Below are 13,674 nucleotides of genomic sequence, written 5' to 3'. Positions count from 1 at the left end.
GGAGTGCAATGGCGCGATCTCGGCTCACCGCAACCTCCGCCTCCTGGGTTCAGGCAATTCTCCTGCCTCAGCCTCCTGAGTAGCTGGGATTACAGGCACACGCTACCATGCCCAGCTAATTTTTGTATTTTTAGTGGAGACGGGGTTTCACTATGTTGACCAGGATGGTCTCGATCTCTTGACCTCGTGATCCACCCGCCTCGGCCTCCCTAAGTGCTGGCATTACAGGCGTGAGCCACCGCGCCCGGCCACTGACGTGTTTTAATTGGCTTTCTAATCACCTTGCCTGCAGAAACAATGCAAATATGCAGAGAGTTAACAGTAAGAAGTGTGTGCTGAGTGCCTATTTTCGTAGACTATGTTGTGAGGGACGCTGAAGACACTTAGCATTTCCCCGCGGACATGGAAACAGGGACCGGAGCTGACTCTCGCCTGCTAGACCAGGAGACTTATCGCTAATTATTCATTACACGGCTTGTATTTTTTTCATGTGTATGTATTAGTTTCCGTTGTTTTTTGTTTTGTTTTGAGATGGAGTCTCACTCTGTCGCCCAGGCTGGAGTGCAGTGGTGTGACCTTGGCTCACTGCAGTCTCTACCTCCAGAGTTCAAGTGATTCTCCTGCCTCAGCCTCCTGAGTAACTGGTACCACCAGGCCCAGCTAAGTTTTGTATTTTTAGTAGAGACAGGATTTCACCATGTTGGCCAGGATGGTCTTGATCTCTTGACCTCGTGATCTGCCCATCTCGGTCTCCCAAAGTGCCGGGATTACTGGCGTAAGTCACCACACTTGGTGTATTAGTTTTTATTCATTTTTATTTTTTTATTTTCATTTTCTTGATTTTTTTCTTATTTTTTTAAATTTTTGCTTGCGTATTAGTTTTTAAAAAGCATACTGTCAACAGTAAAATGATAATTAAAAAAAAAGGCTGGGCACAGTGGCTCACACCTGTAATCCCAGCACTTTGGGAGGCCAAGACGAGTGGATCACCTGAGGTCAGGAGTTCAACACCAGCCTAGCCAACATGGCGAAACCCCGTCTCTACTAAAAATACAAAAACTGGCCGGGAGTGGTGGCAGGTGCCTGTAATCCCAGCGACTTGGGAGGCTGAACCAGATGAATCGCTTGAACCCAGGAAGCAGAGATTGCAGTGAATGGAGATTGTGCCACTCTAGCCTGGGCAACAGAGGGAGACTTTGTCTCAATCAATCAATTAATAAAATTCGTCTACACCCTTCCACTTCTCACGTCCACTGTGACATCACAGCAGCCACGGGCGACAGTGGGGAAGTGTATCCTTTCAGATGTCCATCTTTCCTCCACAGATTTTCCGGCCCAGCGGCTTGAGCCTGTCTGTGTCTCCACGTGAGATCATAGAATGTACGAGGTCAAATGACCTAGACATAGCAATAAGGCTCTGTGTTAACTTTGTGGTTTTCACAGTTCAGAGAAACACAGCAGTGACCCAAATAGAGCAAGCGACGCTGCTGGAGCAGCTTTTGCCAGGCTGCCAACGTGGCACCGCCAACTGCCCCCTGCCTCCTGATGCAAGTCCTCATGACTAGACCCGGGCTGGCTCATACAACAAATTCTACGATCACTTTGACGGTTCAGCTGGAGCCCTCACTGTTCCCATTCTGATGTGTGGCTTCACCTTTTATCTGGGTGTGTGTATTCAACAGGACCCAGGTCTGGGCCTTGGCAGCAAGGCTGGGCAGGCTCTGCCGGGGTCTGAGTAGCCACTGGCCTGTTTCGCATGAGTCAGAACCCAGCGATTTCATGAAAACCTGCAGCGTGCGCGCTGAGATGGTTGGGAGAAACAGTTTTATGCACCAGGCGCTGCAGGCACCTGTGCCTTGGGCTTACAGGCTTTTCAAGGATTAATAACACGCTTGGATCCTGAAGGAAAAGAAAATGTATTGCTAGCTTCAAAATACTAGAAGTGCAAAGTTGAAATTACTAAATATTTCTTTCAATGCATACGAAAACTGGCACATCGACTTGTCAGCAGCAGCTCGAGTCTTCTAGACGGTCACCCAGAATCTGTTTACTGTGGGTGCAGGTGCAGCGGCACCTGAGGGTCCGGGACTCGGAAGACCTTGGCTGGAGCTGCCCCCCACCCACCAGCGCGGCACAAGGACTCATTGCACTGGGCCCCCCGACTGTGCACGGCCCCCCTGCCCCGTCCCCTATCCCAGGACACAGCCCATCAGACCCTGCAACTGAGACAGCAGCAGGCAGAAACGAAAGCAGACTGGGAAGGAGGTAAGAGGCAAAGGAAAAGGGGGCCCTGGAGAGAGGACCCTGGGCACCCTGCCCTCCCCGACCCCGGCAGCTCCTCTCCCCAGGTCCCCAGCCTCACCTTCCCTAGGAAGTGCCTGCGGTAGGCCCTGGAGAGAGGACCCCGGGCACCCTGCCCTCCCCCACCCCGGCAGCCCCTCTCCCCAGGTCCCCAGCCTCACCTTCCCTAGGAAGTGCCTGCGGTAGGCCCTGGAGAGAGGACCCCAGGGCACCCTGCCCTCCCCCACCCCGGCAGCCCCTCTCCCCAGGTCCCCAGCCTCACCTTCCCTAGGAAGTGCCTGCGGTAGGCCCTGGCTTCGCCCTTGCACTCCAGCTTGTAGCCAAATGTGTTGGGGCTGAGGTTGTCCTCTTCCTCCTCCTCACAGATGCTGCTGCCCAGCGATGTTGGGGTGCCCACGTTCTCCGGGTCCTCAATCCAGTAGCCCCCAAACTGGGGCAGGATGACCTGAGGGTACGGGCCTCCCTTCTCCACAACCTGAAGGCAGAGGGAGGGCCTCGCACTGCAGCCGGCCTTTGGGACCGCAGCGGAGAGGGGGCCAGTGGCCGTGTCCCCACTACCTCCGTGCTGCTCCCAGGAGAGGGCCTGGTACCCACGGGTACCTGAGGCCAAAGGCAGTAACATGAACCCCTCTTCTAAGCCCCACAGCCTCTCCAGCTTCCTTCACCAACCCTGTAGCCCCAGGGTGGCAAGGCCGAGATGAGCACCCCCAACTTCCACATGGAAAAGCTGAGGTTACAACGGCAAAGACAGAAGGAGGTCCCAGGCCCCAGCTTCTCTCCCCTGTGGGGCTGGCACAGCCCATGGCCCTCATTTCCCAGGGACGGGACCCAGCGCAGGCTGCAGAGCAGGTGGGAGTGGGGGGGGGTGCCTACCTCGTCGATGCTGGGGTACGGGATGTAGTCATCCTGCAAGACAAACCAGGGGACGTCACCGCGAGTCCCGGCAGCGCTCATGGAGTCTGAGCGCTGTTTCCAGGCCTAGCAAGGGGGTCTGCCGTGGGGGCTTAGCAGGCTGCCTGGGGCTTTGAGGGAGGCACAGTCAGTGGAAGAACAGCTCAGAAGCAGCTCTGGGATCGGACATCCACCATGTTCTTGTCCAAACTGACAGAACCCGAACATAAACCCTGCCAGCTGATGATGCAATAGACGAAGGCGCTGAACTTCTCACCGCCCGTGATACCAGCTCCTCATCCTAGAATGCCAATTCCGGAAAACGACCCCTGGTCTCACCCAGCGCTCGTCTCTAGGCAAGGGGTCTGACCTCCAAGGCATAAGCGGCACCCCTGCGCTTGGAAATGGAACCTGAAGCTGAGAGCCGACTGCCCCCTGGAACCCAGGACATAGCCTGACAGCCTCACGCTGTACAGGACAGGGAAGAGCCAGGCCACACGGCCAAGCCTGAGCTCCCACTGAGGCCTCCCCCAGTCTGCTCAGAAGCTGCCCTAAGGCATGGAGCCAGGACCCCTTTGCTGCCCATCCTGCACTAGGCTAACAAGGGCACAGTCACTCAGGGGCCGTGGCGAAGGTCAGAGTTAGAGGGTGTGAGACGGAAGACCCCAGCACCTGGCAGCTCCTCCTGCCTTCCTCTCGCCCTGGCCCCTCACCAGGGCCATCTGGCCGCCCCCTCACCCACCCAGCCCACCTTGTTCTTCTGGGGTCCTGGCTTCTGCTCTTCAAGCTTGATCCCCTAGAGAAACAAGGAAAACAGAATCCACAGAAAAGCAAAGGTCAGAAGAAAGGGCGGGAGGAAGAGCACCTGGCCTCGCAGGGGTTAGTAACAGGAGCGGAGCCACAGCTGGCCCGTGCTGGGCTGGCACACCCCACACCTGGCCGCTGTTGGCCTCACAGCAGCCTCAGGTGAGGCGGCAGGGCCGCTGGGCTGACGGCACAGACTTGAGCCAGATCACCAGGGTTCAAATCCCAACACTGCCTCCTATCAGCCTGATGACCTTGGCGAGCCGCAGAAACCTCTCTGTGACTCAGTGTTCTCATCCGTGAAATGGGAATGATGGTGGTGTCCACTATGGTGGTGAGGGTTCAGTCTTAACAATGCGCTCAGCACTTGGAACGCTGATTGCTGTATAATAAATGCTGTGGGTCGTTATTATCATGAAGGAGGCAGTATTGTCATCCAAAGCTTAAACGTCTGTCTTAGGGTCACAGAGTCAGTAAGGGAAGAGGAACATGGGAACCCGTGCCTGCTGGTGTGAGGTCCCGCGCTCTAGGCCCGGTGCCTACAGGCCCCAGGGGACGGGCAGGAGCCCTGGTGCTGGCCCTCACTCTGCTGCGAGCTTCCTATTTGTGACCCTCGACAAAGCGTAGCCTCTTGGAGCCCCCAGTGTCACCTGTAAAATGAGGCTGACGACACTCACTCACCTTCCATCTGGCTGATGCAAGGATCAGACATGATGCCTGGGATGGAATAAGGGAGTTCGTCCATAGAAATAATTCACTTCTGGGGAGCAGTGCGCAGTCCACCTTTTAATTTTAATTTTAATTTTTGAGATGGAGTCTCTCTCTGTTGCCCAGGCTGGAGTGCAGTAGTATGGTCTCCACTCACTACAGCCTCCAACTCCCAGGTTCAAGTGATTCCCCTGCCTCAGCCTCTGGAGTGGCTGGGATTACAGGCCTATGTCACCACACCCAGCTAATCTTCTGTATTCTTAGTAGAGATAGGGTTTCGCCATGTTGCCCAGGCTGGTCTTGAACTCCTGACCACAGGTGACCCACTTGCCTTGGCCTCCCAAAGTGCTGGGATTACAGGTGTGAGTGACCACGCCCAGTCCCCATCCAGCAGTTCTATCACTGAGTCTGACTTAACCACGTTGTGCAGGAGGGGAGCACGTGGTATTTCCAACACTGACTGAGAAAATCAGGCGAGAGTATGAGGCAGTGCACAAACCAGAAGAAACGGTTCCCCTCGGAAGCAGGAAGTCCAGAAGCAGTCTCTGCCTGGTCGTAACACTAATGCGCGGGGATCTTAACCTTCCCAGCCAGCTCTCTCTGGGTCTCCCTTGAAACTCACAGCACCTTTCCACCAGTGAGGGCACTGCGCCCCAGGAGGAGGCTGTTTGCCTAAGGCCGCACAGCTATCACGTGGCAGGGCCTAGATTTGAAGCCGGGTCACCGGCTCACCAAGTACATGGCGTGCCCCCCACACTGTGGACAGCAGGGCTCCTGTGAACTGGGTGGATTCGGATGCAGCCTCCCCGGACTCTCCTGGGCTGAGTCACCCTGCAGCATTGTTCAGGAGGGCGTGGGAGGCCCTTCCCACTGGACAGGCACTCCTCTCTCACACACACAGAAAGTCACCTGCATGGCCCTACAGACCCTGTCCCGGGTGGCACACCGGGCGGACGGCAGGTGGGGGCAGCGATGCCAGGAGTCTGTTTTGTTTGGCTGCAGTAGTCATCCCTGGCTGGGAACAGCCCCTAGGGCAGGAGAGCATACCTCCTTCCGTCCCCTCCACCATGCCACTCCCTCCCCTACTGCACAGCCACTGCCCAGTACTGGGCCCTCTCTCCTCCATGCACTAGCTTTGCAAGAGGTATTCTCTTTTGCTATTTATTCATTTAGAGATGGAGTTTCGCTCTGTCGCCCAGGCTGGAGTCCAGTGCCACAATCTCGGCTCACTACAACCTTCACCTCCTGGGTTCAAGTGATTCTCCTGCCTCAGCCTCCAATGTAGCTGGGATTCCAGGTGCCTGCCACCACCCCTGGATAATTTTTCTATTTTTAGTAGAGGCAGGGTTTCACCACGTGAAAGCAACAGCGCAGGAGCACAGACTCATGTGAGACCTGAGTTAGATGAAGACCTAATCAAAGGATTATAGGATGCTTTCCCTGGCTCTGCATCCCAACACCACATCAATAGGACTCCTGTATACTGACAGGATTAAAATGGAAAGAATGGCAAGGCTCCAATACTATTTATAAAGGAATATGAAGAGAAACCCAAAGACAATGGGGAAATAAAAACAAGGACAGTAGAGGAAATTTTAGCCACTGATATCTACAGCTACAGCAAACAGTAAACACAGCCTAACTTCTGACCATAAGAACACTTCCCACTAAAGGCCTATTTACCATAGTTCCCTTTACCCATACATGATGTCTAGCATTCAACAAAAATTACAAGGCATGCTAAAAGGTAAAACACACAGTCTGAAGAGACAAAGCAGGTACCAGAACCAGAATCAGACATGACAGAGATTTTGGAATTATCAGATTGAGAATTTAAAATAACTGTGATTAATATGCAAAGGGATCTCACGGAAAAAGTGTACCACATGTAAGATGATTAATGTAAGCAGAGAGACAGAAACTTTAAGAATCAAAAGGACATGCCAGAAATTCAAAACACTGTAACAAAAATGGAGAATACCTTTGATGGGTATGTAGAATGAATGTTTTCCCCCATAAAACTCATGTGTTGAAATCTAATCTCTAATGTGATGGTATTTGGAGGTGGGGCCTTGGGGAAATGATTAGGTCATGAGAGCAGAGCTCTCATGGAAGGGATTAGTGCTTTACAAAATGAGCCCCAGAAAGCTCCTTTGTCCTTTGTACCACGTACAGATGCAATGAGAAAACAGCCACCTATGACTCAGGAGGTGGGCTCTCATTAGATCCCGGATCTATTGGCAGCACCTTGATATTGGACTTCCCAGCCTCCAGGACAGTGAGAAATAAATTTCTCCTGTTTATAACCCACCCAGTCCATGTATTCTGTGATAGCAGCCCAAATGGACTAAGACGATGGGCTCATCAGTATACTGGACATGCCTGAGGAAAAATAATCTGTAACTTGAAAATATTCCTATAGGGCTTGAAGATATATCAATATAAACTTCCCAAACTGAAAAGCAAATAGAAAAAAAAATCCAAAAACCATGAGAGAATATCCCAAAACTGTGGGACAATTGTGAAAGATGTAACATATACATAATGGTAATACCAGAAGTAGAAGAGAGAGAAAGAGAGACAGAATAAATATTTGAAGTAATAGTGTCTGAGAATTTTCCAAAATTAATAACAGACATCAAATCACAGATCTAGGAAACTCAGAGAATAACAAAATGGGATAAATACCAAATAATCTACATGTAGAAATATGATAAACTTTTCCTTCAGAACATGAAGGAAAAGATAAAAACTTGAAAGAAGGCAAGAGATGAAAAACCAACTTGACCTAAAGAGGAAAACAAATAAGGATAATCTTGGATGCTTGTCAAAGGGCACAAAATTTCAATTAGGCAGAAGCAATAAGTGCTGGAGCTCTGTTGTACAGCATGATGACTATAGTTAATAATAATGTATTATGTCTTTGAAATCTGCTAAGAGTAGATTTTAAATGTTCTCATCACATACACAAAAAAACATCTACGAGGTGATGAATATGTAAATTAGCTTGATTGTGGTGATCATTTCACAATACATACATTTACCAAACATGCTTTATAGCACAGGTACAATTTTTATTTCTCAATAAGACAGCTCAGTAAGGATGTTCATCACAACGTTGTTATTACAAAACAATTGAAAACAACCCAAATTATATAAATGGAGTTTTGATGAAATAAACCGTGGCTTATATGTTTAATGATATACTGTGCCACCATTAAAACAGATAAAGCAGGATGTTCATCTTTGTTATGTAAAAGATTGTATTGCATAACGTAGGAAATACAAGAAGCAGATCACACAACAGTATGGTTCTACTGACATGAAATGGGCATATCATATATACGGGAAATCTCTAGAAGAAAATACACAACAATTTTAAGAGGTGTTAACGCTGAGTAGTGTGATTTTTGGTGCAGTGAAGGAACATTTGGAGTTTTATTTTCTACTTGACAAAATAATATCGTTTCAATGTTTCCACTATTAGGTGTAACATTCTGAATAATTTTTAAAATAAATATATGTACACTGGGAAGCACAAAGACAGAAATCCCAAGGGAAACACAACTTTCTCACTTGTTCAGGAAACCCCTTGGTGGTGGAGGACAGGCAGAACACAGGAGAGGGATGAATGTTGAGAAGGAGGCAATGCCAAGGCTGGGACCTGTGGGGGTCACAGACAAGTGACAGCTGCTCACGGGGTAGACGGAGTGGTGGTAATGCTCTCAGAATGTCTTCTGAGGTGTTCAGACCCAGGGAAAAGTTCGTTCAGACCCAGGGAAAAGTTCATTCAGACTATTATGATCAGAGGTCATTCAATGTGAAGACGTGTGGATAGACAATCTTGTCCAGTCTCTTACGGTACAGGTAGACACAAGCCTGACCATGGTAAGGCACTTTCCAAGATCACAGACCAGTGGATGCATGGGAATGTTGAGATGACCACATCCCTGGTTCATGTTCACAAGAACTTTGCCCTTTGAGGGAAACCCAAGTTCTCTGATCCTTAAGTGTCTGGACACCCGGGAGTATCAGAAAAGAGATATACTTCTTCTGTCTTCCCATTCTCTCCTGTGTCCTTTCCTTCACTTCCATCCTTCTTTCCGACCCTGTTTGCTCATCACCGTGTCCCATCTCTCCCTATAGCCTCACGTTTCATCTTCATTGTTCCACTTAATTCCTGTCCTACCCCCCACTCTCATATCTTAATGGGCTGGAGGCTGGATAAACATCAAGATGAGGAAATAGTTCTGGGTTGGAGCAGTACGGATTTATTATTAATAAAATAAAGTTAGAGGCATTGGCAAAGGTTGAATAGCTAGAAATAGAATAATGAAATGACAGTGGATAAGGGGAAGAAAAGCTGTGGTATATACTTAGTAAACACATTTAGGAAATGGAAGAGAATAGTAATTCAAGTAGAGATAACAAAACATATTTAAAGACAAGTTATAATGTATGTGTACAACACCTTTGTATACTTTAAATAATCAGCTCCATCCATGAAAGAAAGAGAGAGAGAGAAAGGGAGGGGTTGGGGGAGGGAGGGAGGGAGGAAGAAAGGAAGGAAGAAGGAAGGAAGGAAGGAAGGAAGGAAGGAAGGAAGGAAGGAAGGAAGGAAGGAAGACAGGGATGCATGCATCCTTCCTTTCCAGGGAATACGTTGATGGGTATGTATTTTCTGAGCAAGGAGCTTTAAGAGAGTTAAGTAAGACTTTGGAGGAAAAAGTTATATTGGATATTCTACATGGAAAATTCTAAGGACCTGATCGTAGTGTAAACATTTACTCTTTCAAAGACTTTATCATATGTGTAAAGGTGACATTAAATGAGAGAAAAAGCCATGACAGGGAATAGAGATGAAACGTTCCTTTTATGACCTTAAAATACATCATCTATATATTAATGCAGTTTTAATTTAGTGAGCTCTTTTCCTCCTTAGACCTTTCCTATTCCCTAAACATCCAAAGGATTTTTATATGGTAGCGTAGAGAAGTAAATGATCTTGAAGGTGAAAGCAAAGAGATGAAACGAATAATCCACCGCACTAGGTGGTTGTTTTAAAAAACAAAAACAAACAAACAAAAAACTTCACCTATTCTGATCTGGAGGGAATCTCACATCCCAACCAGAAGGAACGATTGCAGCAATACTCCTGGTTACAGTGGCTGTGATTGACCAAGTGGACATTCTTCGTAGGTCATTGCTTTCTAGGTACACAGAGCTGCGAGGCTTTAACTCTACCCAGAAAGAGGGCACAGACAAAAACAGGGCAAAACTTGCCCACAGGGCTTGCTTGACAGAACCTAGTTTCATATTAGCATCTTCATTCATCTCTACAGAAATTATCATCAAGTGGTATATTATAAATGATGTTTATTTATTTTGTCTACTTTTATAGCATGCGAGTTGCATGAGCACAGAGACTTCTGTCCATTTTGTTCACCAATGCCTTGGAAGACTATCCAGGTCATAGAAGTAATCTAGTAAGTTTTTGTTGAAGGGGTAAATGATGTAGGGTTTCCTCGTAGGACAAACACATAACACCAATCATCAAGCATCAGGAGATTGGAAAAATAGTTATGGCTGAATTTGTCCTGGTTACTGTCTTCATGGGAAATTTTTCTCAGTCCAGAAAAGGCAGGAAAGGAGGGACCCCATCACCTCTCAGGTCAGTGATCTCCTCCCCAAAAATATTCGCCACAGAGCACCCTGAACATCAGGGTTTCTGAGGCTGTAGGTAAGTGGGTTCAGCATAGGGTTGATCACAGTGTTGAAAACTCCAACCCCTTTGTCCTTGTCTGAAGCCTCCTCTGAACCCAATCTCATGTAGTTGAAGATACCTGTTCCATAGAAAAGGCAAACCACAGTGAGGTGCGAGCCACATGTGGACAAGGCCTTCTTCTGGCCCGCCACTGAACGGATTCGTAGAACCGCAGCTGCCACATGGATGTAGGAGGTGATGGTGAGAACCAAAGGCGCACCTGCTATTATGAAACCCACAGCAAAGAGCAGCAGCTCATTGAGTTGGGTGCTGGAGCAGGAGAGCTGGAAGAGCTGAGGGAGGTCACAGTAGAAGTGATTGACCTCGTTGGGGCCACAGAAGTTGAGTGTGGATATGGCCACAGCGTGGGTCAGTGCATTGCTGAAGGCACAAGTCCAGGACGCAGCCACCAACATCCTCTGGACTGTCTGACTCATGCGGGCGCTGTAGGTGAGGGGCCGGCAGATGGCTAGGAATTGGTCATAGGCCATGGCGGTCAGCAGGAAGCAGTCCGTCCCCGCCAGAAGGTGGAAGAAGAAGAGCTGGGAGAGGCAGGCGTCATAGGAAATGGTACGCTTGTGGGATAAGAGACAGCCCAACATTGAGGGAACAGTGACAGTGATGCATCCAACATCCAGTGCTGATAGGTTCCCCAGGAAGAAGTACATGGGCGTGTGGAGTTTGGGCTCCACCAAGATGGCTGCCAGGATGCTGAGGTTGCCCCCAACTGTGACCAGGTAGGCAAAGAGGAAGAGCACAAAGACCACAGACTGCATCTGTTCTGTCTGCACGAGGCCCAGCAGAATGAACTCAGCAACAGCCGTCCTGTTGGTCCCAGCTTCTGGCTCCATGAGTTTCTGTAAAGACATGTCCCAGCAGGGGAGGCATCAGTTCACTCAGTTCACTTACTCAGCATTAAATTTTAAAGCATTTATGCTCAAATGGTGGCCACGGTGAGTCCCCAGGACGCCACTCACTCCTTGACTGCCTCCATCACCTCAATGTCTTTACATCATTCTTGGTTGAGATGCCCAATGCCACCATCACCTTGTTCCTCTCACCCTCTGCTAGTGGAAAAGGTCAGAACATTTGGAAGAACATGAGAGCTATTTAAGTTAATAATGTGTATTGCATTCAGGATTTTTGCTAAAGGAGTAGATTACAGCTGTCCTTGTCACGGGGGAAATGGGTAACTGAGATGATGGATATGTGAATTTGTTTCACTATAGTAACCATTTTACTACTGCAAATATCTCATAACATCATGTTCTGTACCCTAAATATAAACAAAAACTTTGTTTTAAAAAAGATAGAAGACTTCCTCTATGAATATAGTTAAATTTAGATGAAATTTTCCTATTGCTCTCTGAGGGATCAACCCAAACTAATAAGCAGGTTTCAAAATAGAAATCCAGAGGTCCTTAAAGTTCTAAGGTCACATGACTTGGAGGAGGGCGGAAATCATCCTCTGGCCTGATGATCACTGACGGAGTTGGTAACTGATAATGCTTTGCAAATCAATACAGATATTGATCGACTTACGACCTATGCAACTTACGACCATTTGACTTTACAACCACAATCGCTAGCCATGACTGCTCCGCGTCTGGCAGCACAAACGTTGCCCAGCTGGGCGTACGACAGTGCAGACCAGCTTCCGGCAGCACTACCATCTCCGCGTGCATATAGCCTACTCAACTTACGACCAAATCGTGTTATGACCGGTCTGTCGGAACCGATCGTGGTCGTAAGTCGAGCACTAGCTGTAAATCAAAGGGCAGCCACTCTTTACATACCTTATATTAAAGAAGAGTTGTGACCTCCCTTTTTCCTGTCAGGTCCATTTTAACACAAGCATTAGATGGCCACCCTGTGGTTTTCAGCTCCTTGCTTGCTGTTTTCACCACCTCCAATGGTTCCCCTCCAACGGCACGTGCCCGCATATTTCACAGCTTGGCTCAACTGCTGACTGATGACTTAATTCTGCCTTGAAACTTCCCCATCAAAATACAATCTCTCTCCTCTCTCTCTCATTCTTTCTCTGTTCTCTCCTCTCCTCTCTCTCTCTCCTTACCCCAAATTATAAATATACACCATTTCTTGGAATTTATGACTGTTTACTTTTTTTTTTTTTTTAAGACGGAGCTTTGCTCTAGTTGCCCAGGCTGGAATGCTATGGTGCAGTCTCCACTGACTGCAACCTCCGCCTCCCAGGTTCAAGTGATTCTCCTGCCTCAGCCTCCCAAGTAGCTGGGATTACAGGCGTGACCACCATGGCTGGCTAATTTCGTTTCTCCATGTTGGTCAGGCTAGTCTCCAACTCCTGACCTCAGATGATTTGCCTGCCTTGGCCTCCCAAAGTGCTGGGATTACAGGCATGAGCCACTGAGCCCAGCTGACTGTTTACTTTCTAGCTGAGTCACTTCTTTATAGAGCCTGCCTCTGTAAGTGACTTAAACACAGAATACATGTGTCATTCATTTGTTTCAATAGCAATAATCACCATAACACTTATGCACAGGTACCAATATTTCTTAAATAAATAGATGGATGGTTAAAATGTCTATGATTTCATCAGCATGAGCTGAAGTTGTCAAGGAAGACTTTCTGGACACACTGGAATTTGTCATGGCCTAGCATGCTCCAGGGGAGGTTCGGGGCTAAGTGCAGCGTGCAAAGTTGTGACCAGGACTCCTTTGTGTTAATGGGACAAGCAGGTCTTGGACCAATCCACCTGTTCTTTTTACTTAAACCTCCCAAAACAATACAGCCCTTAGGAGGAACACACCTTACAGACAAGCGAGTCACGGTCAGGGGTAGAAGAACCACTCAACAGCTGTTGCTAACCCTCAGACAGATACAGATGAAATTGCTTAAAACCAGGGGGATTCTGGGATGACCTCAGGTCACCCTGAGACACCCAGAGGGACTGACAGGGTCCCCACGAGGCCCACTGAGGAGCCCTCCTGCATGACCACTCTTGAGGCTCTCCTTACGCACCCTGACAGCTCCCTGCTCTGGAACTCCAGCCCACCCATCACGCGCCCACCATGACAAGGCTCAAGGCCTTCGCTGGAGTGAGGGTTCTCGGCTGCCCGATGCCATGGGTGTGGGCAGGGAACTGGTCTGAGCAGGTCTCTTCACACTCACAGTAACGGGCAGCAGGCTGCGTCTGAGAGACGAGAGCACGGGAGAAGAACCACAAA

At 48.7% G+C, this 13,674-nt stretch overlaps 1 protein-coding gene and 2 long non-coding RNA genes across 3 annotated transcripts; 1 reads left to right on the top strand and 2 right to left on the bottom strand.

The window, feature by feature from the left end:
- Nucleotides 1–2,640: 2,640 nt before the first annotated feature.
- Nucleotides 2,641–4,031, bottom strand: LOC108291757. Its single transcript, XR_001820033.2, has 3 exons — nt 3,944–4,031; nt 3,175–3,207; nt 2,641–2,776 (listed from the first exon to the last, which is right to left on the bottom strand). It is a non-coding gene; the product is annotated as an uncharacterized LOC108291757 (long non-coding RNA).
- Nucleotides 2,667–4,406, top strand: LOC119468643. Its single transcript, XR_005197379.1, has 2 exons — nt 2,667–2,752; nt 3,410–4,406. It is a non-coding gene; the product is annotated as an uncharacterized LOC119468643 (long non-coding RNA).
- A 5,694-nt stretch (nt 4,407–10,100) lies between these two features.
- LOC108291720 (olfactory receptor 3A2) lies at nt 10,101–11,370 on the bottom strand. The gene has a single exon (XM_017512168.2). The coding sequence runs from the start codon at nt 11,335–11,337 to the stop codon at nt 10,372–10,374; it is 966 nt and encodes a 321-aa protein (XP_017367657.1). The 5' UTR covers nt 11,338–11,370; the 3' UTR covers nt 10,101–10,371.
- Nucleotides 11,371–13,674: the final 2,304 nt, after the last annotated feature.

This window comes from Cebus imitator, unplaced genomic scaffold, assembly GCF_001604975.1.
Source record: "Cebus imitator isolate Cc_AM_T3 unplaced genomic scaffold, Cebus_imitator-1.0 Scaffold464, whole genome shotgun sequence".
NCBI classification, from domain to species: domain Eukaryota; kingdom Metazoa; phylum Chordata; class Mammalia; order Primates; family Cebidae; genus Cebus; species Cebus imitator.
Note: the sequence above shows the minus strand (reverse complement) of the source record. Positions and strands in the feature narration are given on the sequence as shown.